Source organism: Neurospora tetraspora (genome assembly GCF_033439725.1).
Source record: "Neurospora tetraspora strain CBS 560.94 chromosome Unknown B0H65scaffold_4, whole genome shotgun sequence".
Taxonomy (NCBI): domain Eukaryota; kingdom Fungi; phylum Ascomycota; class Sordariomycetes; order Sordariales; family Sordariaceae; genus Neurospora; species Neurospora tetraspora.
In genome coordinates this window covers 909,964-934,155 of record NW_026944386.1, presented here as the reverse complement: position 1 = coordinate 934,155, position 24,192 = coordinate 909,964, and the positions used below count along the sequence as shown (strand labels likewise).

Here is a 24,192-nt window from a genome sequence, read left to right as displayed (position 1 = left end):
GAGAAAGCATCGGACCGAGAGCATTTGTCTCCTGGGCGCCACTGAACAGGGCATTGTATGGTACGAGCCTCAAGTGGCTGCTGAAAGTCCGAAATACGCGCTTCTTAAGTTCCAAGCTAAAGACGGACTCTGCAAAGTTCCAGTTCAAGACCATTCCTGTAACTGCCAAGAGTAAGGGCTACACACAGATCACCGCAACTGTTTCCCGGTTCCGATCCACTCCCACCAAACCGACGCTTCCCTTGATATTTCTCCTCCTTTCACTGAGCCTCAGCGGGTACTATCTTGATAGGTATGCCGAATGTGTGGCCCCCTTGAATGAGCCTCTCGCCTTCTTTGGTGCCGTGGGTTGTACCCTTTGGGGGCTGCTTTTTCACGCCTAGCGAGTTCCGAGCAATCCATCCTTTCTTCCAGGGCTGAGCCTTTGCGGATGACAAGTTGTTGTTCGGCATCTAGCAGGCTGTGCGGAAATCAGTACGCGCTCATTCCAAGGCATGACATATAGCAGGAGAGACACCTTACTAGCTGCGTTATCGATCTGTTTTTCAATCAAGCTTGTTTTTTTGGCTTCTTTAGTTTGTACCACTGCTGAGGTTGGGACACTTTCAGCTAGCGCTGGAGAACGAGTTCTTGAACGGACAAGACGACTGTGAACTTCCAGTTGGCATTTTCAAATTACTGCGGAAGGAAAGCTACCAGTGTGGTGACTTGTTATATTGGGTTGCGGGAGAAGGCTACACCACCAAAAAGTCAGGTACCCGTTAACGTACTGCCTGCCCACCCTTCGGGCCCGCTATGAAGCAACATTAGGCATCTACGCAGAGCCTCCTTGCCTGATGGAACAGGCACCTTTCGCTTCGGTGAGCTCAGACTGAACTCGGGAAGCTGGTTGCGTGGGAAGACGGCTCAAGCGGCTTTCCTCCCAATCATCAAATCACTTGCACTCCATGCCAAACCTCCTAACTGGCCATAGCCGACCCAGTCGCTGCGCCCACCCACTTTGAGCTAAACAATAATCAGTCATGCTTGGCTGTGTAGCCTTGGCGAGGTATCCTCCTCGTTGCCTACTGGGCTGCATGTGATCAGTTCCAGCACGAGTGTGACTGGCGAAATGCGCGTCATGAGGATCCTAATGATGGGTGAGTGTTTCGTAGGGCAAAGGAAGCCTCCTCCAGTATCCCCCCAAGGGCGCTTCTTTATCTGTTGGCCCAGGTGCAGAGATGTCGTTGGTGGAATAGGTGAGATGGGCACGATGGGGTAACATCAACCCCAGCTGAATGGCGTTTACACTAGGACTTAGGTGGCATCCAGCATATGCAGTCCAAATCGCTAGACTGAAGACGTGCCCGATCAGGCTGGAACAGCTGCTCACCACTTCAAGCTTCTATTTATCATGGGCTCATTCATCATACCCCGACACGCCGGTTTCAAACCAACGCTTACCACATTTTCTGACTACCCAAACGCAAGGCTGACGCGTATCCCTATCTCGCGGCTCCGCAGGACTGCAACCTCACTGTAAGGATCGTCAACCGGAGACGGAATTCACCCCAGACAGCTTGACTTCCTTCAGCTGTCACTAGCAGTACAGAAAAGCTCAAATATGATTCACAGAATCCTTTCGTGCGATCTTACCTGTCGACCAACCAACGGCTGGTGAAGCCCAGTGCATGCACCAGTAGCGTTTACATCTATCTCGGAGCTTAATCTCGGAAAACATGCTTGCGTTTTCCCTTCACACCACCATTTCTGTACTTCATGCATGCGTTTTATTACCCCGCCTTTCACGTTTGCCTTGCTGAGTCTCAGGAATTAGCCTTCGCTGCCTACACATCGTGCCCTTCTGGCTGTACTACTAGTCGTCTTAGTACTCATCTGTTGCCCACCATGAGTGATGCCCCGTCAGGTCGGCAACGTCATTGCGACTGGCGTTATACCACACTCGTGAATTTCCTGTCCCAGTCGGTCGGATTTTCGTGCTCAAGAGTAAATCTAGCCTAAAGCAATACTCTTGCCTGATATTGTCAAAATCAGTTCCATTGGCTTTTTAGTCGTCCATGCCGAAACATCTGGAGCTGTAGCTGGCTACAATGAAACCTCAGAGGACGCTCCATCGGATCTTCACGAGGGAGCAAAGGGCACCCCAGGAACTGGAGTGAGTGAAGCAGCCTTTCCCTCATGAGATTCTCTTTTAACATGCGATCTTCCAGCATCATCATCGTGCCCGCTTATGGGTTAGCCAAGCCCATTGAATGGGGTTGGCTTAAGTGTCTTTGTGATGACCTCCTGCCCGACGTGGCTATTTTTGAGCATCAATATGATCCCAGCGATGGCAACTCTGTGTCCCCCCAGTATCTCTATAAAGAAGGACGCGTGTTTCTGGACTCCATGTTTGATCACTACGAGAGAAAGATGCGACCTGTGGTCCTCATTTGCCATGGAACAGGAGGATTTGTCGTGAAACGGGTGGGTCCTTCTCTCTCTGTCTCTCTTTCTTTCTTTCTCCTTTTCTTCAAGTTGACTCATTTGGGACAACCTGATAACATGCCCACCGAGGAGCCGTATAACTCTCTCATGGATTGGATGCTGACTCTTCATATGGTAGGCGCTCCATATTTGTCATAAGGAACGATCAACATATCCTCACATGATGGATGCTCTTTCCGGGATCGTCTTTTTGGGCGCTCCACATTTTAGCACAGAAACGAAAGAAGAAGATGTGAGGAAAGTCTTCAATTTTCTCTTTACGTCGAATGACAAAGGTGCCGCGAAAATGGGCTCCGAGGGAGATGAAATCAAAATCCTAGTAGATATCTGCCAGGGATTCACCCCACTCAACATGCCTATAGTATCTGCATATGAGTTAAAGCCCACAGTAAAACGCCGCAGGTTTCTCCCGTTCGTTAAGGATTCGAGTTACGTGGTATGTAAACACGCAATTTCCTCATTCTTCTGTTGCGGGTTTCTTCGACCAGAAAACTTTTGCTGAAATTCGAACTTGCTTTGGCTAACAGTGTGCACTTAACCAATTCCAGATTGTCCCCAGGGATCTAGGAACACTGGGAAGAATATCGACGAACGAAGAGAAAGTGTACAGCAACTCAAACCATTGGGATATCTGCAAATGTTCAGTCGACAGTGACCTGTACAAAGAGTGTCTCCATCTTCTGAAAAGGGTCAAAGAAAAGGCTCAGAGGAAGAGCCACTGGCGCAGTAAGTCAAACAAACGCATCGAGGGAAAAAGAAAAATATCCAAAATAAATCTCGCTTGACCTCCTAAAGGATAGGACTAACAAAAGATCAGGTGTATCGCCTGTCAGATCCAGCGATACATTCCCCGGTAGACCTGCGAGACGAGATGGAATCCCTCGCCTGCCATGTTTCTCGCTTGGAGACCGCCAGGCAAATAAGCGGTTCACGGGACGAGAGAATATCATAGACAAAATTGACGCTGCCCTTCTTCCCCAACGTCACACAACTTCAGCCGAATCGAATCAACTCCGCTCATTTGCCATTTGCGGCTTTGGCGGTATAGGAAAGACGGAAATAGCTGTGGAATACGCATATTCCCGGGCTAATAGGTTCGACGCTGTGTTTTGGCTCAGAGCGGATGAAGCTACTATTCTCACGTCTGACTTCGCCCGTGTCTCTCGGCAATTGGGACTGGTAGATGGCGAACAAGACCTTGTTGCGTGCGAAGAGGCTGTCCTAAAATGGCTCGCTCCTCCCTCGAAGATGTCAGGAGAATCCGTTGGTCTAGCCAACTGGCTTATCATCTTCGACAACGCGGATGACTTGAAGGTCCTTGAGAAGTATCAGCTCAGACTCAGAGGCGGCTCAGTTCTAATCACCAGCCGAGACCCCGACGCGAAGTATTTTTTTGACACAGAGATTGAGGCTGGTATCAACTTGAGGCCGCTTGCCGAAAAGGAAACAAAAGATTTGCTCCGGAAACTCACACACGTGAGGTCAACCCCATCATCATCTGAGAAGGAAAAGGAGTCCGAAGCTCTGTCTGACCTATCGCGCAAACTGGCTGGGCTCCCCCTCTTAATTATCCAGGTATCAGCGAGATTTCGAAACAAGAGACTGCAGTCATATAGTGAGTGCTTGGAGGACTACACAAAAGTCCCCCTACACCAAGCAGGAGGATCAGTCAACACCCTGACGAAGTCCGCGGACTTGCGACCATCTGGGCGCTGCACGAACTTCCCACGCGTTCTAAATCTCTTTTACAAGTCATAGCTATGCTGGACCCGGATGGCATTCCTGAAGACATTCTTGTAGATGAGAAGAAGGTCGTCAAGCTCGATGGCTATCCGACTTCTAACGGGGACTACTGGGACGCAAGAGCCCATCTATTTTCCTCTTCGCTAATCAGCCACAACAACGAGAAGCGCAGCCTTACCCTGCACCGTTCGATCCAGGAGACAACATTGCGCACCATGGATCACCAAACGCTGATTAAAGCGTTCGAAGCTGCTAGCAGGCTCGTTCATGACAAATGGCAATTCCAGTCCATAAGAGAACATCACTCTGTTGCAAGGCACAAGGAGTGTGGGCCTCTGTACGACAGTGTTCTTCGCCTCAAGAACACGACGCAAGATCCCACTCGTTTCACCCCAGATGTTTATGTCACAAGGCTGATTGGTGATGCAGGCTGGTACTTGTTTGAGCGTGGCATGCTCGAGGAGGCCAAAGATTTTTGCGAATGCGCCCTGAAGATTGCACAGCAACTGGGAGGTAATCTTGGAGGTCCAACAGATGAGCTCCTCCGCCAGGGCCACATGTTCCTGGGAATTATCTTGACAGAAACCAACGAGCATGAAACCAGTATGCAGCACAAGCAGAAATGGCTCAACATGGTGAAGGCCACGGGGAGAGACACTGGGGACCTTGTCTATGAACTGGGCTACGCGTATAATGAGATTGGTGTTGCTTATGGGAACAACGGCGATCTGGAAGAAGCGGCAGATGCTTTTCGGAAATCGATGAAGACCTTCAAGGATCTCGAGGATTTCGAAGATAGCATGCTAGGATGGCCACAACCCAACCTCGGCTTCATATACTGGCTGCAGGGCCATTATGACAAAGCTGAAAGGGAGTTGCAAGCTATCCTCCGTATCCACGAGTCAAAATACGGTCCGGAAGACAAGAATTCATTCAAGTACGTACCAACTGGCAAGTGGCCGGGACCTGTGTCAGATGTTTTACTGACTTGCTTGAACACAGGACTGGCAAGATTCTGTACGCACTTGGCAACGTGCTATGGTCTCAGCGCCGCTTTTGGGACAGCTACATCTTCCACAACCAATGCTTAACACAATATCAGGAAGTTCTGGGTTCCGGTCATCACAGAGTGGGCGATACGTATCATCGGCTGGCCGGTGCTTGCATGCAGCAAGGTCGCCATATGGAAGCCGAGTGAGTAAACAACCGTTTTGCCTGAGTGCACTCTCCACAAAAAACAGAGCATCTACTAGTCGATGACTGCATATCAGCTCACTGACGTTGAACTTAGAGATTATCTGGACAAAGCATTGAAGATCTTCGAATCCCGCACGTATCTGGAAAACGAGCGGCCTAGGACAACTTTCAAGAAGGGCCAATTGTTCAAGAAAATGGGCAGAAAAGGGGAGGCCGACGGCCTATTCAAGCAAGCATACGAGCTGAGGAATAAAGTGCTCAAGAGGCAAGGCAAGCGGGAAGATTCTCGGCCAATGGATGAACTGAAGGAAGAGGACTATGATTCCCTAGTTTCTTACTGGTCTCGCTAGGTTTGTCGTGGAAAAGATGTGCAAGAAGGTAATGATCGTGAAGAGTCCCTTACAAGAAAAGAAACAGATGGGCGGCGGATCAACGTGGATGGACGCGTGCGAAAACAGCCTGTCGGAGTGTCAATGTATGTTCAAAGAAGGCGAGCAGTTTACCCGTGAAAAGAAACACGACGACAAGGCTACAGGCCCAGAAAAGCAAGCAGGTACGTACACGTTGCTCGCCTCACCAAGCTGCATCTTGACAAGTGCATGTAATCCAACTTGCATGTGGCTCGCATTTGACGCATGCCTGGGGACAAAATCCATTCGAGGACTGCATATCAGGGAGAGGCACGCACCTGCTAGGCCTACCTACTGAAGCTTCCACTTAATTAGTATCAGAAGATGCACGCTCACTTCAAAAGTGAGAGCACAACCTTCTGAAGCCAGGGCGGAGCTTTAACCCTATCAGTTTGTTCAGAATAACCTTCGGGTAGGAGGTCTCGGACATGGCTGATACTTCTGTCTGGATGTCACAGTCTAGAATCACTTGAACCAGTGAGCTGGAAACACAGGTTCATATGTCTGGAGCAAAGCCTCCGCATCTAGTGAGTGATAGGTCGGTTGAGCCTCAACATGTCAATCAACGTGGACAGTTGTGTCTGGTCTTCGTCTTACCTTCAGCCTTTTAAGTGGAGCAGCTATGCCAAACACTAACACGTGGCCCCCTTAGTGACAACACCACCACCACTGGGTCAACAAGGCAACCGGTGGTGGCATCCAACGACGATGACGGAAGCCTCAGTTCAACCTATATTTAGTCGCTTTCATCATCGCAAAACATATCTTGACAACAAATCTGACATCGCATTGATCCGTACCTTATGCATTCATAATGGGCAAATCTCATGACGAGGCTGCCATCCGCAAAGCCTGTGTCACGTCTCAGGCCGATTAAGACACCGAACAGTGGGAAAACCAAGAAGAAAATATGCGTTTCCCATCGGCTTATGGACAGCAACTACATTATACTATCAGCCCTTTTCTGGCAAGTCGTAAAACGATCACAACATCCAGAAAATAACTCCTAAGACAAGGAATCTACTGAAAGCGAAACCATCCACAGTTCGATAACGGCATGACCGCCGAAAAATTACAACCCATGCCTGCGGATAATCTTCCGAGACGATCGCGGTCAATCCGCCGGACTCGCAGAGATTATCCACCATCGGCCGCGGGCGATGATCCTGCGTCACGGGTTACATCAGCGAGCAGGACTGTACGCGAGGATCCAGATGCATGTGAGTCAGGTCTCATCTCAAAAAGACCGCAAATACCTTGAGATGCAGTTTGGGTGGATGATCGCAATGTTGACTGTTTGCCTATAGTAACACCGGAGGGATATGCCGATGCTGTACGCAGGCATTCGGTCCTCAACAATGGGATTGGACGAAATTACATATGGTTAAGCGACTTCTTGGGGCTGAATATATCGACATCTGTATATGTGCGGAAAACCGCCCCTCGAGATTTGAAGAGTTGGGTGGTACAGTATCCCATTGCCGGCGATGATGATATTGCCGATGCGCAGGAGAGTTCACTTGCGTTGACGCCAACTTTATCACCAAGAAGCATCTTATCCGAAGAATCGACTGATAACACTGGAGACTCATTTGCGGGTGAGAGACGCTCCAGCAAGGAGAGTTCCGGGCAAGATGAGCGCAGAAAGTTCATCTCGTTCTCGACACACAAAGAGTTCTCTGCGAGTATCGCGAGCCGGAATCCATTTCAGTCCACTGTCACATTTCTTCACGGTTATACATCGCCGGCATGGATCAATCACATAGGCGCCGGATACAACATCGACCCGGAGTTCTTCTGCCGACATCTGGATTTTCGGGGTCCCGAGGAATCTCCGATAAGCTTTTCCATACCTTCGATACCATCATCATGCTGCTATCTGATCGATCTTCCAGTGATCACAATCGGCGAGCGTGACGATTGTACCTCAAGCTGCACATTGCACGAGGCACATATTGAAGCCTTGAGGAGAGAAGCTGCGATTGCTCTAGATGCTCATCGTCGGGAGATCAAATACATAGATCAGAACAGGCCCAAAATGGTGGATGGCCAGTCAATGGTACGAGATTACTACGTCTTTGATGAGACGCACTTTGCCGTTGAGCAGCGTATTTCCATTTGCATGGAAAGACCCGGGGATGATCCAACCTTTCAGTGTAAGTACTACCCCTTCGAAGTCATCCCCAGGCTTCACAACAGTACCTTACCGAGGTCATTGGTACAACCGGACTAACATGACCTTGAAGTAATCGTCTGGTCAGACTCCGGAGACAATTACCAACCACATTCAAACTCCCCGGATTGGCCTCAATGGAAGAGTTGCCTCCCCGTCATCGTGCACAAGCACAAAATTGCCCTTAAGGCACGGCGTCCGAGCCAAGGCAAGTGGAACTCAACCCCATCTATCCACTCGGCCGCCGACATCCACAAAGAGTACGGTCACTCCCTGGATCCGGCCACCATGGCCAAGGACGCTTTCTACTGTTTGACCGAGATCTTCAGCTTCGCCGCCTCCTCCCAGATGCAGTTCCTCAACCTCATCGACCTCAAGCTCGACCGGTACACCTCCCTCCCGACCAAAGAGGACTTTAAGGTGCTCCCCAACCTCAAGTACACCAAGAAGATCCTCGAACGCTATATCCAAAAGACCGAATGCGTACTGGAAAGCATCCGCAGCGCAACCAGCTCGCAGTCTCGCTGGCCCAAGGCTTCGGACTCGAGCATCCACGATCCCAGTATCAACGATGGAAGCGAACAAAAGGCCAGGATCGCCGCCCAACGGACAGAGCAGGACTTCCAACACCTGCTTAACCACGCCGAGACCCTGCATCGTCGCACGACAGAGGCTATCACCGTTCTACTCTCGAGTATCTCCATCTCGGAGTCGCAGAGAGCGCTAGCGGAGGCGGAGAGCATGGGGAAGCTCACATTCCTGGCGTTCACCTTTGTTCCGCTGTCATTTACGACCAGCTTCTTCGGCATGAACGTCGGAGAGCTGGATGGCCAGACGCCGCTGTCGATAGGGTGGTGGATTCTGGCCTCGGCGCTGACTATGGGGCTTGCGTTTCTGGCGCTGTATCGGGAGTATCTGATGGGGGTGATGGGCAGGTTGTGTAGGTGGGTACATGGGGAGAAGAAGAAGGAGAAGAGATGATTTGACTGGAGAATGAACCAAAATAACGGGTCCCGCCGTGGACAGTTAGAAACTGGGAGGCAGATCTTGTGAGGAGTTTGGTGGGAGTTCGTTGCGAGGCGTGGGTTCTGTTTTCCGGAGGTAAGGGGCTCAAGGGACACCCTTTTCTCCGGGGCCTTGATGATTGAGATACCCAAAAGTTACGCATTTTGAGAACCTTGGATGGTGGATGATTTTTTTCTCTCTCCCCCTTCTTTTTTCTTGAAAATAACGAAATATCGCTTTTGGTAGGAGAGAACAACAACAAATATTAGCGGAACACACCTAACAGCGTTAATACCTAGGTATATAGCCGGCAAGGGAACCCTGTGACACCACCCTTTGAAGCCAGATATTATTGCTACAAGTCCCCGATTCTTTCCGATTTTTCTCAAGTTTCTGTTCTAGTCTAGATAGTAAGTCAAAATTTGTCATGCCGCCCATATGGAAGGAAGTGCTTTATATGCAACCATTCTGTTTTGGCGAGTGTCCTTTTCGCACTCATCGGCAGTGAGACTGCGAGATATTTCTCCATTAGTGACTTTTAAGCCTCAATTGTCTGGCCTAAGATGAGTTTCGCGAGTATGGAAGCCTCGCTACTTAAGTACTTTTATACTTATTTATAGCGACAGTGTGGAAAAATTGTATAAAATGTGCTTACGGACGGTGCGCAAAGTCAGATTAGGGTGCGTGTAGGCGAAGACCACGGTGGGGGAAGTTTTGTCCTAGGTACTTTTAACTACACTCTTTACTTCGTATTCCTCAGCTTGCTAGGTAGTGTCCCTATGAATTTAACCAATCCGCGCTTCAGGATCGGGAGGAGGACGTTTTATTTTCCCATAAATCCAGAACCTCAACCAACATTTTTTCCACTTTTGTGCAAGAAGATAGAAGCGAAGGCAAAAGGCAGGCCGTCGCTTCAACCGAAACCATCCATGCCTATCGGTGGTACCTCATACTAAATTAGGCCAGTCAAGTCACTGCATAACCATCATCACCACTACAGAGAACACTCACTCACTTTCTGGATCTAGCAAGTCCTGCCATCAAAGTTCCAGGTGCAACCCATGACGGTGCAGAAGGCGCAGTTGCACTTGCCCTTCAGGCAGGAACAGCCGGCGCCTTGGAGGCACGAGCCTCGAGCTCGGCCTTGGAGGCTTCAGGGTTGGCCTCGGCGGCAGGGGCGGCGAGGGCGACCGTGGCAAAGAGAAGGGTGAGGGCGGTGGTGAACTTCATCTTGGTGGTGTTTGTGGTTTAGTTTGAGTTTGTTGGTGTTGATGCTTTGCCTGGGGTGGTAGCTGGGAGTGGAAGTGAGAGACTGGGAAGTTGAGAGTGAGGATGATGATGTTGAGATCGAGGAGTGAAATGGCAACATCACAGAGGCTTTATAGTTTTCACTCTTCATCAAAAATTACCCATCACACATGGCGAACCTAGGTCAAGGACAGCGACGGGACACTCTCCCGGGTGCGGTGCTGTGCTACCTTGGCTTCATGGCCTGTTTGCTCGCTTCCTTTCTCGCTTCTTTGACTCCATTCACTTCATCGAGCGATCGACGTATTCTCTATGTTCAAGCTGTGAGTAAGCGACACGGGATGGCGCCCCGACGGTTCTGGTGGAAAGGCATCCATCGCTTGATACTCCTCTTTTGCAACCGTTCCCAGGAGGGTGTTGAAGGCGTTGGAGGATTTGTAGATGAGAGGTGTTGAATCTACCTTTACGCATGAGGCCATCCAATCGCATTGCAGTGTCGTTACAAGCCGGCTTCGAAGGACGAAGGTAACTAGTGCAGTGGATCTCACCCATCACGATGCAGATATCGATCCTTCGCCGTCGGTAACGGTATGGGATGCCGAAGGTGGGATTTAGATCTTGCCATTTGCCGCCGAAAATTTTGGCTGGCTCATGATGTTGACTTCAAGTCCGACTTTGAGTCCGAGCAGTCAGCTACTACGACTGGACACGAAGAAGGGTAGGTAGTACTGGAATACTGAATACTGAGAGTCGAGCCTCCCAACGTCTAAGCCCTATAGGGCGGTAGTATTTGGCGATGGCGCTAGTTGGGGATGGAGTGCAGTGACGGAGTGAGACGGTCCGATGGGCCGGGTTTAGTCGCGATGGATTCACTCGGCATGCTCACGACGTGCAAGTGGACTGCAGTGCACTCCAACTGGGCGGGCATCAATTATGGCACGTCGGTCACGGATCGAGCCAATCTGGTATCACTGCCCCCCAAGTGCTCAGTTCCTTCCTCTTCGCCCACCGCCCCACTCGTCCAAATGAAATATTGACATCGATCTCAATCACACTGTGCGCGGAACTGAACACTCAAGACGAACAGAGGAAGTTGCAAACGAGCTCTCAATGCCACTCGATGTACCTCTGTTAGTGACTCGAATCTTAATTATGGCAAAATCGATCGCTCTACTACCCCTTCTAACAGACTTTTGGAGGGTGTACTTCTCCTGGTCTGTCATGGGTTTTCCTCTTTCTTCATGGTCATCCATCGTAACTACAGCGACCTCGAGTGAAATAAGTACATGGAGTGTCTGGCTCGGCGTGAAATAACAAGCTAAGAGAGCATGATTCCACGAATCAGTTCAGTGCCTTTTCATCACTGCGCCTTGCTTCAAAGCACCGACAAGGCTCAAGCAGGACATCCTCATCTCCTGATCGGAATCCTCCCTCCGTCTGACTGCGGGGTGCATACGGCGGAAGGATCAAGCGACGTTGAGCTCGACAAGCATTTAACCATCAGCCTCGACCAGAATACTACAGTGCCACCAACGCCCCCCCACAGACTTGGCGGCGCCGAGGCCCGGAGATAAGCACAGTTCATTGTGCAACTGAAGTCTGAAAAGTCCGGCCCCTGTCTTGCCGGGGAGCCGGGGTTGGATTCGGACACTCGGACCGTACCATGGCCGTGATAGGTACCGAGGTAGGTACCTTTCATGGAGGCCGGCCAATAAAGAGAGGCAACATTCCAAAAGGAGACAGACCATGACGGGGAGTGATCCCCAGATCAATTAACATGCATCGTATATGTCAAAGATGTTGCTCTTTCTCTTAGTAACTGATGGAATTCATCATCAGTTTGGCAACCAGGAAGAGCAGAACTCCTCATTCTCCTATGTATTGCTTTCTTCCCAAAACTCAACCCATCCCCCAAACACCCACCGTCACTCAAGCTTCTATACCTCTGAATCGGTTTCAAAACTGCAACCGAAGCGTTTCCCTGTCTTGGCTGATCCTGTCACTACCCTTCTTTAACGCAACTTGGTCTTGCCAACTTCTTCTGCATATCCCCCAACAGCGACTTCAACTTCCAAACAAGTCTATCGACCGGTTTCTGTCCAGTTTCAACATCAAGATTTTTCCGTACTTATCTCAAACTGCCCAACCATACCTCTAATAATACCTATTCATAATTGAAAGAGATGTCAATGCCCACTTGATTCAGTTGCACCCCACTCATCTCCAAGGAGGAGGTTACTATCAAGTGCTGTCAGAAAGGATCAGGTAAGTCATTTCCAGACGGGTCAATAGGTGCGGTCAAGTAGATGCGTAAAATTCCCGCCGAGCGTGCACCGAAATGCTCTTCGTTGTTTTCCTTCTTCTTCTTGGCCTTAGTACTTCTTGGAACTTAAAGCCCGCAGGCAGGATCAGGCGCCCACCCACCACCAACCGTCCTTGTCCAGCTCACGATATCCACTTTTTTTTCGTCAACTTGCCCGTCGGCACTTTGATATTACAATTGTCCTGATAATATTTAACCTTTCTCATGGTCTGATTATCAAAAGCTACCGAGTATGACAGATCCCGGAAAGGAGGGCTACACTCGGCGCACTCCCAAAAACTCCCGATGTAGGCCAGTTTCCCAAGTTGTTGGAAGATACATCATCATCACGAAAAGGAGTACTCTTGTCATGTGTAAAGTGCCAGGGTCACTTATGTTGTTGGAATAAGGTTTCTTTGTAGTTCAAATAAGCTACTCTTTGTCGTTGGAATGGAGTTGGAAGTTGAATTGAGCTGTTAGTGCAGTTGAAGTAAGGTTGGGGGTCAATTAGAGCTGTTGGTGTAGTTGAAATAAAGTGTTGTTTGTTGGTGGCTTGTATCTCCAAAAGGCTGTTGGTCCCGGAACCCCTGGTTCACCCGCTCCCTTGCGTCTTGGAACCAACAAACATCCTGAGCCGGGACAAAGGAGTCTGTTTGACGAGCTCGAAGTGTAGTTCTACACACATCAGCAGCACATCATCACAAAACCGAGTCCCCTTGTTGAAGATCAAGCTGAACTCGCTAGGAATTCTCGCTTCATGCCTATATAATAATAAGAGGCTAGTGCACAAATGATGAGCCTATAGACTTATGTAGTCCGCTGGTATTTACCACAAGCTCCTCAGAGCAATGCCCATCTCGGGCAAAGAAAACTATCGGTGACAAAGTGAGATGAGAAATAACCCTCAAACGCCAACGGAGTAAAAAAAGCATCCGTACGCTATGCATAGAATAATAAACTGAACAAGAAGAAGGGCCATGACAAAATTCTCTACCGCCATCCCAACGTCCAGTCACAGCACCAGAAACAAACCCAGATGGAATCACCCCTCGGAAAGATTGGGGTAGGTGGCCTATCTAGGGAGATTCCGTCCTCGGCGAAATGGGTTGACCTGGGAGAACGGGTCCTCGTCGGATTCCTCTCTGACCTGATTAGACCGTTGCCTAACATGGCTAGAACGCTGTCTAACATGCTGCGGAAAGCCATTTGCGATATTGTCCCTTTCGGTGTCCTCTAATACCCGCAATGGGAACTCCATGTTAACCGGCATTTGCCGAGGAGGAATAGGAGGGATATTTAGTCTTATGGGCTCGTCGGCTGTCAATGTCATCCACGGAGGAAGAAGATTTGCGATACGGCGACGGGCCTCTAGGATACGAAGTTCCTCCTCGCGTAATCTCCCCATCTCCTCTAGCAATAGGGGGAGGTCCATGTTGGCAGCGGCCCTGCGATATTGACGTTGCCTCCAACCTGTGGTTCCATCAACAATGACAGGTCGTCGTACCCCAAGATTATTGGGTAAACGGTTCTGTGTCGGCATAAGTTCCGACAATGGTGCTGTCTCATATTGAGGAAGTCCCTGCAACCCGATGCGACGAAGCCAAAAAAGCGAATCATCAAAGGACTGTCCCCAAATATGTTCCAGTAAAGCATCATCAGTGATCCTTGGAAATGCAGGTCTCGTGGAGGGTGCCCTCAGAAACTCCCCAACCCCAGTCGGAGGCCGTGATAGTTGTCGGTTTGACCCTGCAGGAGACGGCGTGTAAAATACTGTCCCAGCTGATGACGCCTCCGAACTTGCTGATGAAGCCGATGATGAAGAAAACTCGGAAGGGGCACCGACCATCGAAGATGAAGACGGGCTCGAAGGCGAACTGGAAATTGGTGGCTCCGCCGTAGCCAGCAGAAATTCGTCTGATCCAAAGATATCAGGGGGCCCGCCGCCCCTCAAGGTTATGTAAGATCCCCACGCTTGTGATGGGTTGTCGGTGTCAAACGGGAAACGATTTCGTCCGATAAGTGACTAGCGTTCAGCGTCAATAGGGCCGCCTTCGACAATTTCGAAATCGTTTCCGACAGCTGCGTCTGTTCCAATGTGCTCCTAGGCTCCATAGTCCGAGTTCGTAAGCTTGTCGTCGCCGTCCAACACCCTGTTTTCCCAAAGTCAGCACACTTTCCTCGCCTCATCATAGAAAGACCATCTCTTACGAAAATTGTTTCACGAGATACCCCTCTCCTCCCTTTTCCATATCAATGTTGTAAACATAAAAACCACCATCACTCGTAACAACCATAACCTGCGGCGAGCTACTGCTCATGGCCACCACGCTCCTCAGCGGCGTCGCGCTCAACCCACCTGCCCTGTTGTTAGAAGACTTGGGGATCTTGATAAACGCAAAATCTCGCTCTGGCTCCCACATCTCCGCCACCGACTGCGGGAGGTAAGAGCTGGCCACGCCAGCCACACCGCGGACCATCATCTGCGATGACCGCCTAAGCATGCTGCTGAAGGAACCGCTTGGCTGTCTCCTATGACCACCAGAGCCCTTGTTGCCGTTGTCCGCAGATGGTACTTCACCACCATTGTGTGAGGGGTCATTGATCTCAAAGCTTCGCGACCGGGCTCCCTGCGCTGTACCACCCCCTGGCAGCATATTCGCGTTCTTCTGGGTGTTGAGCAGACGGAAGATGTGCACGGTATCCGAAGTCGACGAGACGCACAAGAGCGTGGAGCTCAGGTTGAAGGACATGCTGTAGATCGAAGTAGGGACCGTGCCTCTCCGGAACTGGAAGAGCTTTTGGCCTTGGGGAAGCGAGAAAACGCGGATGATGGTGCCCGTTTCGGAAGCGGTGGCGAGCATGCTGCCGTCGTGGTTGAGAGCAATGGCGCAGAGAGGGGACTTATGGGCCTCGACAACGTTGACCGTCTTGAGATTGAGGGCATCATAGACGAGCACATCGCCGCGCTTGGGCGGAACATATTGGCTTGGTGGCGGGAGGTGTGCAGGAGCCTTGGCACCAACGTCTTCTCGCGGGTTGGGACGAGGGTAGACCAGATAGCAGGAATCGGACGAGGGAGATAGGGCGCAGATGGCATTGGGATTCGGCGAAGTGTCGATTGTTTGGACCAGGTTCATGTTGGACACATCGTAGAGGTAGATCTGGCATTCGAGCACCACGGCTAGTCGTTTACGGTTCAGACGGACAGCTAGGACGGCGGACGGGAACGTAAGCTCGCAAATAACGGACGCTCTCTGGGTTGGTAGAATGGGTCGCCGCATTAGTCTAAATTCGGAGGGTAAACACTGGCGCTGGGAGGGCTGGTCTACCTTGGTGTTCTGGATCTCGAGTTGCCTAGGCGTGAGGATCAAAGCTACTAGCGAGGTCGAAAAGAGCATCTCGATAATGGATACATTGCCCTCATCGCTGCTGAAGATCTTGGAAAAGGGATCAGTGTGGTAGAAGCGAAAGCCCTTGGAGGTGCCAACAGCCAGGCAGCTGTAATCCTGGTTGAAGGTGATGAAGTTGAGGGTGCCTCCCGTCATGGCGGCGGTGCTCCCTTGGGCAAGGGAGAGGATGAGCAGAGGGTATCAGGAGGTCGATAGGGCGAGTGGAATATAATGATACGTTTGACGTTGTCGAGATGGGCCAAGAGGTTAATACAACTGAAGGGATGGAATGTTCGGTTTGTCCGTATGTTCTTTCTAGGTTGCCTGGACCGGAGATGGAAATGTGTAGGTAGGTGAAGCCAATGAGCCCTTGAGGAACTGTTGCCCTTGAGTGGGTTGAATATTTGGTTTTGTTGTAAAGAGAAAGATGCTCCCAAGGCGGCAGCGGGAGGTGGTGTTAGCTTGCGTTATCACTTATCGCTGCCAGCCTGAGTGCGGTGAGGTCAAGTGATGCAAGTGTAATCACCCACCCGACCAGCCGCGGATGAGCAACTAAGAGTGATCGGCGCTAATAAACCTTAGCCTAATAAAGCTCGGACCATACGATCACGGCGCCCAGAACCCCCCAAGTACCATTTCTCGCACGGGCACCTTGCTGGCTGCTGCAGCCTGACGTCCGCGTTCTCTCTTATCGTACCTTCTTATCAGTCACTATCTTATCAGCCAGGGATCAGGACCTGAAGCATAGAGGTACCTCTAGAGGTACCATCCAGTGTCACAACACCCTCACACCCTCACTGCTTTTCATGGAATCCTGATTTCCTTTAATACCATATCAACATTATTCTTTGCCAGATATACTATAGCATAATGACCCCTCTCATCAGCTGCTCCTCCTCCTCCTTGGTGCTGGCTCTTTCAACTATCAGCCAGACAATGACCGCCAACAAGCCCACCTCCGGTAATTATAGTTCTACACTCTCTGCCTTGGTTTTTGGGCTCTCCACCTTGTCCGTTGTCCCAGTAACCCAAACGACATCAGGGTAGCTTTCGAGTTCAATCACTCGATGGCCAGCCCTATCTCCTCTCAATCACACACCACACCCCCTATCACCTAACCATGATATTCCTAAACGACTCAGAAATGTCATTCGCCGTCGGGTTCTCATATCTCTCCGGACGAATCGACACACCCTGCGAAAGGCGTTCCTCCATCATCTTGAGCAACACAGGCGGCACCTTCTCATTCGTCGCTCTAATCGTCAACCGAACCATCTGCACATCGTTTGTTAGCATCCCTTGCATCATCAAAGTTGAACTGAGAGTCAAAACTTACCTGAGTACCATAATTAGGCTCCAACCTCATCAAACACCCAAACTTGCCTCCCTCACTCGTATGCACCACAGACGCCCCCACAAAGTTCTTACTGTTGGGATCAACGTTATACAACAATCCCCATCTGAACCCCTCCAGCACCTGCCTAACAAAACTCTCGGTAATCTCCCTCTCCCCATCCTTAGGCCCTGCCAGGCCAAAGATGCGCTGAGCCTCGCGCGGCGCCCCACCAATCTGCTTCCACCGCTTGAAGAAGTCATCAGCCGACAACTCGGCCTGGTCCATGAACTTGTGGATGACGACAGGCAGTTTCAGCGTCAAAGCCTGCAGGGCGCCGGCCAGATACGAGATGCGCACGGTGGGCGCCTTTTCAAAGACGCGCTTGGCTTCGAAGACGACCACCTGTTGCGTTTGCGCGCCCTGGTAGATGGTGGTTTCGGGGAGGCCCTTGACGTCCCAAGACAGGTTGGCGCGCTCCGAGGGGTCGAGGTCGAGCGTGGTGGTAAAGGAGCCGATGACTGCGGGCGTCTTGTTGGTGAAGTAGAGGATGATGGCCGCCATTTGGCCGCGGTACTCGGCGCGCACGCCGACTTGGATTTGCCCGTCTTCGAAAAGGATGCCGTCGGCACGCAAGAGGAGCCGGTTGAAGCCCTTCTCCCATCCGGGGGACAGGTGAGCGGCGCTGGCGAGGTTGGGCGGCTTGATGACCTTGGCTTCGGCAGGACCGATGTTGTTCATGTCCAGACCGGCAAGGTCGTTGGCGGATGAGGATCCATTGGTGGCTCCTCCGGCGGCCGCCGCCGCACCACCGCCGTTCGTTGGTCCGGTCTTGGTGCTAAAGGTCCGCCTGAGACTGGCCTTCTTGGCTAAGCTGAGCTCTGCACTGTCCGCGTTGGCATCCTTGCCACCGACGATCCAAGTCCTCTTGTCGCTGGTGTTGGCGTGCTTCTCGTGTAGCCTGGAGAGTAAGGCGGATTCTCTTTCGGGGAATGGTGGCATTTCATCGCACACCGTCCGAAGGAGGTCGTCCGTGGGCATGCTTGCGATGGCCAGGAACTCGCAAGCACGCTGCTGCAGTTCCGCATCGAGCGTGTGGCTGTAGATGCGGAACACGTTGACGAGCTGGGGCTTGATCTCCGGGAACAAGTTGACAAACTTGATGAAGCATGAGAGGATCATGGCTCGCGTGCTAGACGAGCATGCAGAAAGCTTGCCTTGAAGAGCCAGGAACTGTTCTATAGGGCTGGAACCTCTCTCCTCGGCAATGAGATGGCCAAACTCGCCCAAGATATAAGCGCCAATCTTGACGAGTGTCTCGTGGCAGTGGTCCTGCTTGCAGTACTGGAGAATATTTTGGGCTGCGTACACCTGGAGCTCCTCGTTGTTCGTAACAATTTGGGTCACTCGCTGCCAAACTTCGTCGCTGACGTGGTCGCCAGCCATGGCAATCAGGCGCAGAGAGATGTCGACATACCATTGCACGTCGGTGGCGTACTTTTCGGTGAGAATGGCAATCTTGAGGACCATTTCCTCTCGGATGGCGAAGTCGGCGTTCTGCAGGTAGTGTAGCAACTCGGCCACAATCTGCTGGGCATTCGACGTGTCGCACATGCTGTACAGCAGGTCAAGACCCTTTCTCCGAACACTGATATCCCTGTCCTTCAGAGAGCCGATAATCACATCCTGATGCTGCTTGATCGGTTCGAGGGTGTCGGTTCGTGCTGCCAAGTGCGTCATGGCTTCGAGACCGAGATAGCGGACATTCGTCTCTCGCGACTGGATGAACCGGCCCAGTCGCTGGGATACCTGCTTCATGAGGTCATGCTCGGTATCGAGATGGATGATGAGGTTGATAGCCTCGAACAGAACGGCGTTTTGCGCATTGTTTTGCTGTACGTTCTTGTTGCTCTCCAAAGCCAGGTTGAGAATCTTCTGCAGCGAATCGCGAATCATGGACCGAACATGGCTATCCTCGGATGGCGGGAAGTACTGCAGTAATCGTAGAAGCTTGACCTGGATCCATGGACAAGGCACCTTGTAGTAGAGGTAGTCCTGGCTATATTCTCCATCGATGAGGATCCGTTTTAGCCTGGCGGCGGCTTTAACATAGGCACCCTTGTATTGCTCCGTGTTATCCTGCGCCAGCGCCATGACAAGGGATGTTACCGATAGAGCCACGCCCATGTCGGTATCGTCCATTAGAGATATTATACGTTCCGCCCATTGAGCCTGGACGATGTCTGGGTATTTGCGGTATAGTCGGAGCAGTGTGAGTGCCGCCTTTTTCTTGACGAAGGCCTTCGATGTTCTATACGCGCTAGGTCAGTATAACAATGCGCCGCTTCCTGATAGACGAAACCACATACGGGGAAATCAGAAGCCTGTGAACCTCGGGACTCAGCGCTTCACTTATCTCCTTGCCACCGACGTTCGCAATGGCGTGCAGCGCCAGGCAGTTGAACAGTTCGTTATGATCCATCAAGTCCTTGCGAATGCTGTTGACGACCAAGTGTAAGAGCTCGTGCTTCTCGTGGAGGAATAGCGTCATAGCGAGGTAACCGATCTGCTTTTCCGAGTACTTGTTGGCCGAAATTAGATTAACGGCCTCTAGGTGGCCAAAGTCGACGTTCCATCCCAGAATGTAGATATAAAGCAGCTATTGCGAATAGTGTTAACCGTGATGTTCTTCGCTCTGGCGCAAGTGGACGCTCAGGGGTTTGGTGCGGCGCATACCTTGCAAACGTATTTCTTCTTGTGATATCCGCTCAGGCTGCCATCCTTGAACTTTTGACGAATGTTGGCCAGCTCCTTGTTGATGCGCTTCTCCTCGAGTTCCCTAGCCCGAGCATTTCGGAGATCGGCAATGAACTGGACCAGACCGCGCATGTTGGAGTTGCTGCTGGACGAGCGGCCCAGGAAGCCGGTTCCTGTTGAAGACGACATTATGACGGTTGTTGTGGGTTGGTTCGGGGTATCTTTGTGTGATTATGTTTCGTATTCGAAGCTTCTCTGAGCCTGGCTGAGTCGGTCACGTATGCACGGTTTCGTCCAAGGGGGGAGCTTCGCGGTTTCCGGAGAGCCAAATAATTCCTCTTTGCTGTTTTTGCCGACCTTTCACACTGAGCGCATCACGAGCAACGGTGTTGATCCATCGACATTCGATAATAAACAAGCTAATAATCGTAGCGGCACGGCGGGTGGTCGTCGGAGTTTAGTGTTCTGGCTGAATGGTAGAAGTTGCGGTCGGCGTGGCGGCTGACAGCATCGATCGATGTCCCCCTCTGTTGAAGTGCTGGTCGACCAAAGTGGAAGTTCGCGATGCGGTCCGTTTCGATGTTTCGCGGTGTACGGGGTATCGGAAAGTCGACTGAGACAAAGACGGAAACCAGGGGTCGCGGAGACAATGAAGGGCTGGCAGAAACACTTGTCGGGTTCGCGACGTGTTCTGTGTCGAGTTGTGGGAAGGTCGGCGTGGTCGGCGGCTCCGGACTGGTTTGTCGAGGATTCTCAGGGTTCAGGGGGACTGGCGGACGGCGACGGGCGGATTGGCGATTCCACTGCAAAATAAAGGGGATCCCCATCCAATAACTTTTACCCGCTGTACTATAGCGGGCACCACGCTGTAACGAATGTCCTTATCAGTCAATGTAGCGCTTCTTATCACGAAATGGGCGCCACAATGCCCCCTTTTTGTGGCTAGTCACACTTATAAACCCCGGCAATAAATGTGGCTTCCACGCTATCGAGAGGAGCTATGACGATTTAGATCCGCCTTGGCATCATCAATCCGCGGTACCTCGATGTCCGCGTACCATCGTCTTCAGACTCAAAACTTCCCCTCCACGAACTCTTGTCATGATGCCAGAGCCGGGCTCAGACTGCGACGGCTTCACTATACTTCGAGGATGCGGTTGAATTTGGCTCCAGTCTGCCGGCCGCAGCAATGGAAACCGCTCCTCACGGGCGGGACGGCCCGTCGATCATACGCGTTTCAGTCCGGCAGTCTCAACTTTGAAGTCTTCAACCGTCGCGCAAAATGGTTGCAGAAGGAGAGGGCAGCCGCCAACGTCGAAGAGGGTCGACAAGCCGACTACCTCAAGGATGAGGTCGCCATGCGCGTGTGCGAGCGTCTTTTGGTAAACCTTTTACCTCCTCTACCTTGTTGCTCACCACTAACACCATCCCCCTCCAGGACGTCAAACGCCAATTCCCCCGCGTCCTCGACCTCGGCGCCAACTCCTGCAACATCGCCCGCGCCCTCCTGCGCCCGAACCCAGACCCCGAATCCGAGCCCCCCGTCACCGACCCCCTAGCAACCAAGATCACCGAGCTCGTCGCCGCCGAATCCTCGCACTCCCTCCTCCACCGCGACCACGACCACCCCTCTCTCTCCACCGCCCATGTCCCCGACTTCAAGCTCAGTCGCCACGTCCTCGAGCACGACGAGCTCCTGCCCTTCGAGCCCGAAACCTTCGACATGGTGCTCAGCAGCATGTCCATGCACTGGATCAACGACCTGCCCGGTGTCCTCTCGCAGATCAACAGCGTGCTCAAGCCCGACTGCCCGTTCATCGGCGCCATGCTCGGCGGCGACACTTTGTACGAGCTGCGCACCTCGCTGCAGCTAGCCGAGCAGGAGCGCAAGGGCGGCATCTCGCCTCACGTCTCGCCATTGGCCGACGTGCGTGACGTCGGCGGCCTGCTGCAGCGCACGGGGTTCAAGATGTTGACGGTGGACGTGGAGGATATTGTGGTGGACTACCCGGACATGTTTGCGCTGATGCAGGACCTGCAGGCGATGGGGGAGGGCAACGCGGTGCTGGGGAGGGAGATGGGACCCATTGGACGGGATGTGTTGCTGGCGGGTGATGCGATTTATAGGGCGCTGCATGGGAACGAGGATGGGAGCATTCCGGCCACGTTTAGGATCATTCACATGATTGGGTGGAAGGAGAGTCCGGATCAGGCGAAGCCGTTGAGGAGGGGCAGTGGGCAGGCGAGTTTGAAGGATTTGTTGGAGGGTCAGTGAAGGGGGAGAAGGGAAGAAGATATCGACAGTATACAGAGGGAAACGGAACTCGAATAGGAAATGGAAATACGTTGAATCAAGGTTTTTGAGTGGTTGAGATAAGGTTTACATGTCGTCAAATTAAGGTTTCCGTGTCGTTGGGCTAAGTTTTTTATGTTGTTGGAACTAAGTTTCTTTGTGGTCCAAATCAGGTACGGCGTCGTTGGAACAAAGTATTCATGTCGTTGGAATAAGGTATCCAGGGAGGTGACTGAGGCTGTTGGTGTAGTTGAAATAAGGTATCCAGGGAGTTGGCTCACGCTGTTGGTGTAGTCCAAATAAGGTGCGGCGTTGTTGGAAGCAGATATTCATGTCGTTGAATCAAGGTACCCAGGGAGTCAAGTCAACCTGCTGGTGTAGTTGAAATAAGGTGTTGTTTGTTGTGGCTTGCCTCTTCGAAGGTTGTTGGTCCTGGAACCCTGGCTCAACCGCTCCCTTACATCTTGGAGCCAACAACATCCTGAAGGTGGCACAAGCCCTTGTTGGCGGCACGACGATGTTAGCCAGTTCCAACGAAAGTGGGTATTGTTTACACCTTCAGGGGCAAGTAAACATGACAATCGGGCCTGGGGACGAGAGAAGCCCAAACATGCCTACCCAAACCCTCCAGCTCATCAACCATGGATATCAACCTAGAGCCCCCTATGATGTGTAATGCGCATGTATTATTGCTGTGTAATGGTGTATATATCGCCTCGAATCGCATAACGCATCGCTTCAAACCAACAACCAGCTTTCCCTTCCCCCCTCTATAACCTCTTTATACCCTCCTGAAGTCAGTCATGACGCGGCCTATGCAACCCAACCCAGCAACCTCGACAACCTTCTCATGCCAGCTCAACAGAACGCTCATAGCCGAACCAGTCGACTCGTTCGCGGCCATAGGGCGCTGGCCAACTTGGCTGAACCCGGTAGCCTGGGGCGTCATGGCGCGAGCGGGCGTCGCCCTGCCGGAGCCGTCGGCGGCGGAGGAGGAGGAAGTGGCGCCCATGCCTTTGTACCTATATTTCGCAGCAGTAACCCATCCGTTAGCTATCTGATCTGTCACCGCAAATCCACCGGAGAAGGACAAAAAGAGAACTCGCAAAAAAACATACAAATACTTCATCAAAACATCCAAACACTCGCTCCCCCCCTGCTGTCCATAAATCCGCTGCAACATGGGCGTCATCTCGCTCGCCTTGATGCTCTGCAGCACCTCGATGACCGTGTGCAGGTGCGTCTCCTTGGCCGCTTCGGACCCGTTGTACACCGGCATCTCCAGACACCCGCGCAAGGCGCCCTCGGCGTCGCCGCCCCTGAGCAGCTGCCGCACCTGCCCGTTGATGGCGCGCGCGTCGGCCTCGCTGATTTCCGGAAGGGGCGGGTGGAGCGTGGAGACGTCAAAGTTGACGGGTGAGTCTTCGGTGAGAGCGTCGATGTTGATGGTGCGCCAGGCGTCGCTGAGCGTTGCTTGCGTGTGTTGCTGGATGATGGACATTGTGGCTTTGGTGGTTGGTTGGTTGGTTGGTTGGTTGGTTGAGGTGGTGACGGCGGTGTGAGTGGCCCGCGTTCTGTTAATTAGGAGGGGTTGATGGTTGCGATTGAAGAATGTCCGGCTCGAGTCAAGGGCGAAGTTCGTGAATTACCCGATTGCTGTGTTCTCGGTCTTGGGGATCTGGGGGGTTGGCGCTGGAGGCTAGATTTGTTTGGCGGTGTTGGTGATGATGCTTGGACTGTCTTGGACAGTGGAGGCTTGAACTGCAGCTAGGCAGGAACAGCGCTGGGGGCCGTTGCTTCAATGCGCTGAACGGGGGTGGCATTGGAGCCTTGGAGGCGGCCCCTCTCACTGGTG

The 24,192-nt window shown here is 51.9% G+C and overlaps 9 protein-coding genes across 9 annotated transcripts; 4 read left to right on the top strand and 5 right to left on the bottom strand.

Moving 5' to 3' along the window:
* Positions 1 to 260: 260 nt before the first annotated feature.
* B0H65DRAFT_427010 (uncharacterized protein) lies at positions 261 to 452 on the bottom strand (the record flags this gene model as incomplete). Its single annotated transcript, XM_062824659.1, has 1 exon — positions 261 to 452. One exon carries the CDS (start codon positions 450 to 452, stop codon positions 261 to 263), a length of 192 nt encoding a protein of 63 aa, XP_062681388.1.
* A 1,744-nt stretch (positions 453 to 2,196) lies between these two features.
* Positions 2,197 to 5,777, top strand: B0H65DRAFT_508610 (uncharacterized protein; the record flags this gene model as incomplete). The annotated part of the gene is given in 8 exon segments (XM_062828240.1): positions 2,197 to 2,466; positions 2,606 to 2,806; positions 2,822 to 2,923; positions 3,036 to 3,217; positions 3,345 to 4,102; positions 4,174 to 5,167; positions 5,233 to 5,424; positions 5,522 to 5,777. The coding sequence occupies 8 exon segments, from the start codon at positions 2,197 to 2,199 to the stop codon at positions 5,775 to 5,777; spliced, it is 2,955 nt and encodes a 984-aa protein (XP_062681387.1).
* Positions 5,778 to 6,644: 867 nt separating this feature from the next.
* Positions 6,645 to 9,361, top strand: B0H65DRAFT_557844 (uncharacterized protein). Its single transcript, XM_062830087.1, has 4 exons — positions 6,645 to 7,057; positions 7,145 to 7,993; positions 8,084 to 8,864; positions 8,955 to 9,361. Exons 1-4 carry the CDS (start codon positions 6,895 to 6,897, stop codon positions 8,989 to 8,991), a joined length of 1,830 nt encoding a protein of 609 aa, XP_062681386.1. The 5' UTR covers positions 6,645 to 6,894; the 3' UTR covers positions 8,992 to 9,361.
* A 1,141-nt stretch (positions 9,362 to 10,502) lies between these two features.
* B0H65DRAFT_442257 (uncharacterized protein) lies at positions 10,503 to 13,238 on the top strand (the record flags this gene model as incomplete). Its single annotated transcript, XM_062825569.1, has 6 exons — positions 10,503 to 10,590; positions 10,758 to 10,788; positions 10,826 to 10,981; positions 12,445 to 12,528; positions 12,988 to 13,040; positions 13,102 to 13,238. The coding sequence occupies 6 exons, from the start codon at positions 10,503 to 10,505 to the stop codon at positions 13,236 to 13,238; spliced, it is 549 nt and encodes a 182-aa protein (XP_062681385.1).
* A 399-nt stretch (positions 13,239 to 13,637) lies between these two features.
* B0H65DRAFT_427166 (uncharacterized protein) lies at positions 13,638 to 14,411 on the bottom strand (the record flags this gene model as incomplete). The annotated part of the gene is made up of 1 exon (XM_062824669.1): positions 13,638 to 14,411. The coding sequence occupies one exon, from the start codon at positions 14,409 to 14,411 to the stop codon at positions 13,638 to 13,640; it is 774 nt and encodes a 257-aa protein (XP_062681384.1).
* A 127-nt stretch (positions 14,412 to 14,538) lies between these two features.
* On the bottom strand, positions 14,539 to 16,477 carry B0H65DRAFT_184930 (WD40-repeat-containing domain protein). The gene is made up of 2 exons (XM_062821561.1): positions 14,774 to 16,477; positions 14,539 to 14,715 (listed from the first exon to the last, which is right to left on the bottom strand). The coding sequence occupies exons 1-2, from the start codon at positions 16,108 to 16,110 to the stop codon at positions 14,667 to 14,669; spliced, it is 1,386 nt and encodes a 461-aa protein (XP_062681383.1). The 5' UTR covers positions 16,111 to 16,477; the 3' UTR covers positions 14,539 to 14,666.
* A 628-nt stretch (positions 16,478 to 17,105) lies between these two features.
* On the bottom strand, positions 17,106 to 20,348 carry B0H65DRAFT_184898 (adaptin N terminal region-domain-containing protein). The gene is made up of 3 exons (XM_062821560.1): positions 20,024 to 20,348; positions 19,657 to 19,946; positions 17,106 to 19,598 (listed from the first exon to the last, which is right to left on the bottom strand). The coding sequence occupies exons 1-3, from the start codon at positions 20,231 to 20,233 to the stop codon at positions 17,210 to 17,212; spliced, it is 2,889 nt and encodes a 962-aa protein (XP_062681382.1). The 5' UTR covers positions 20,234 to 20,348; the 3' UTR covers positions 17,106 to 17,209.
* Positions 20,349 to 21,195: 847 nt separating this feature from the next.
* B0H65DRAFT_426569 (S-adenosyl-L-methionine-dependent methyltransferase) lies at positions 21,196 to 22,319 on the top strand (the record flags this gene model as incomplete). The annotated part of the gene is made up of 2 exons (XM_062824637.1): positions 21,196 to 21,426; positions 21,483 to 22,319. 2 exons carry the CDS (start codon positions 21,196 to 21,198, stop codon positions 22,317 to 22,319), a joined length of 1,068 nt encoding a protein of 355 aa, XP_062681381.1.
* Positions 22,320 to 23,002: 683 nt separating this feature from the next.
* On the bottom strand, positions 23,003 to 24,173 carry B0H65DRAFT_464385 (actin-related protein 2/3 complex subunit 5). Its single transcript, XM_062826757.1, has 2 exons — positions 23,456 to 24,173; positions 23,003 to 23,359 (listed from the first exon to the last, which is right to left on the bottom strand). The coding sequence occupies exons 1-2, from the start codon at positions 23,836 to 23,838 to the stop codon at positions 23,119 to 23,121; spliced, it is 624 nt and encodes a 207-aa protein (XP_062681380.1). The 5' UTR covers positions 23,839 to 24,173; the 3' UTR covers positions 23,003 to 23,118.
* Positions 24,174 to 24,192: the final 19 nt, after the last annotated feature.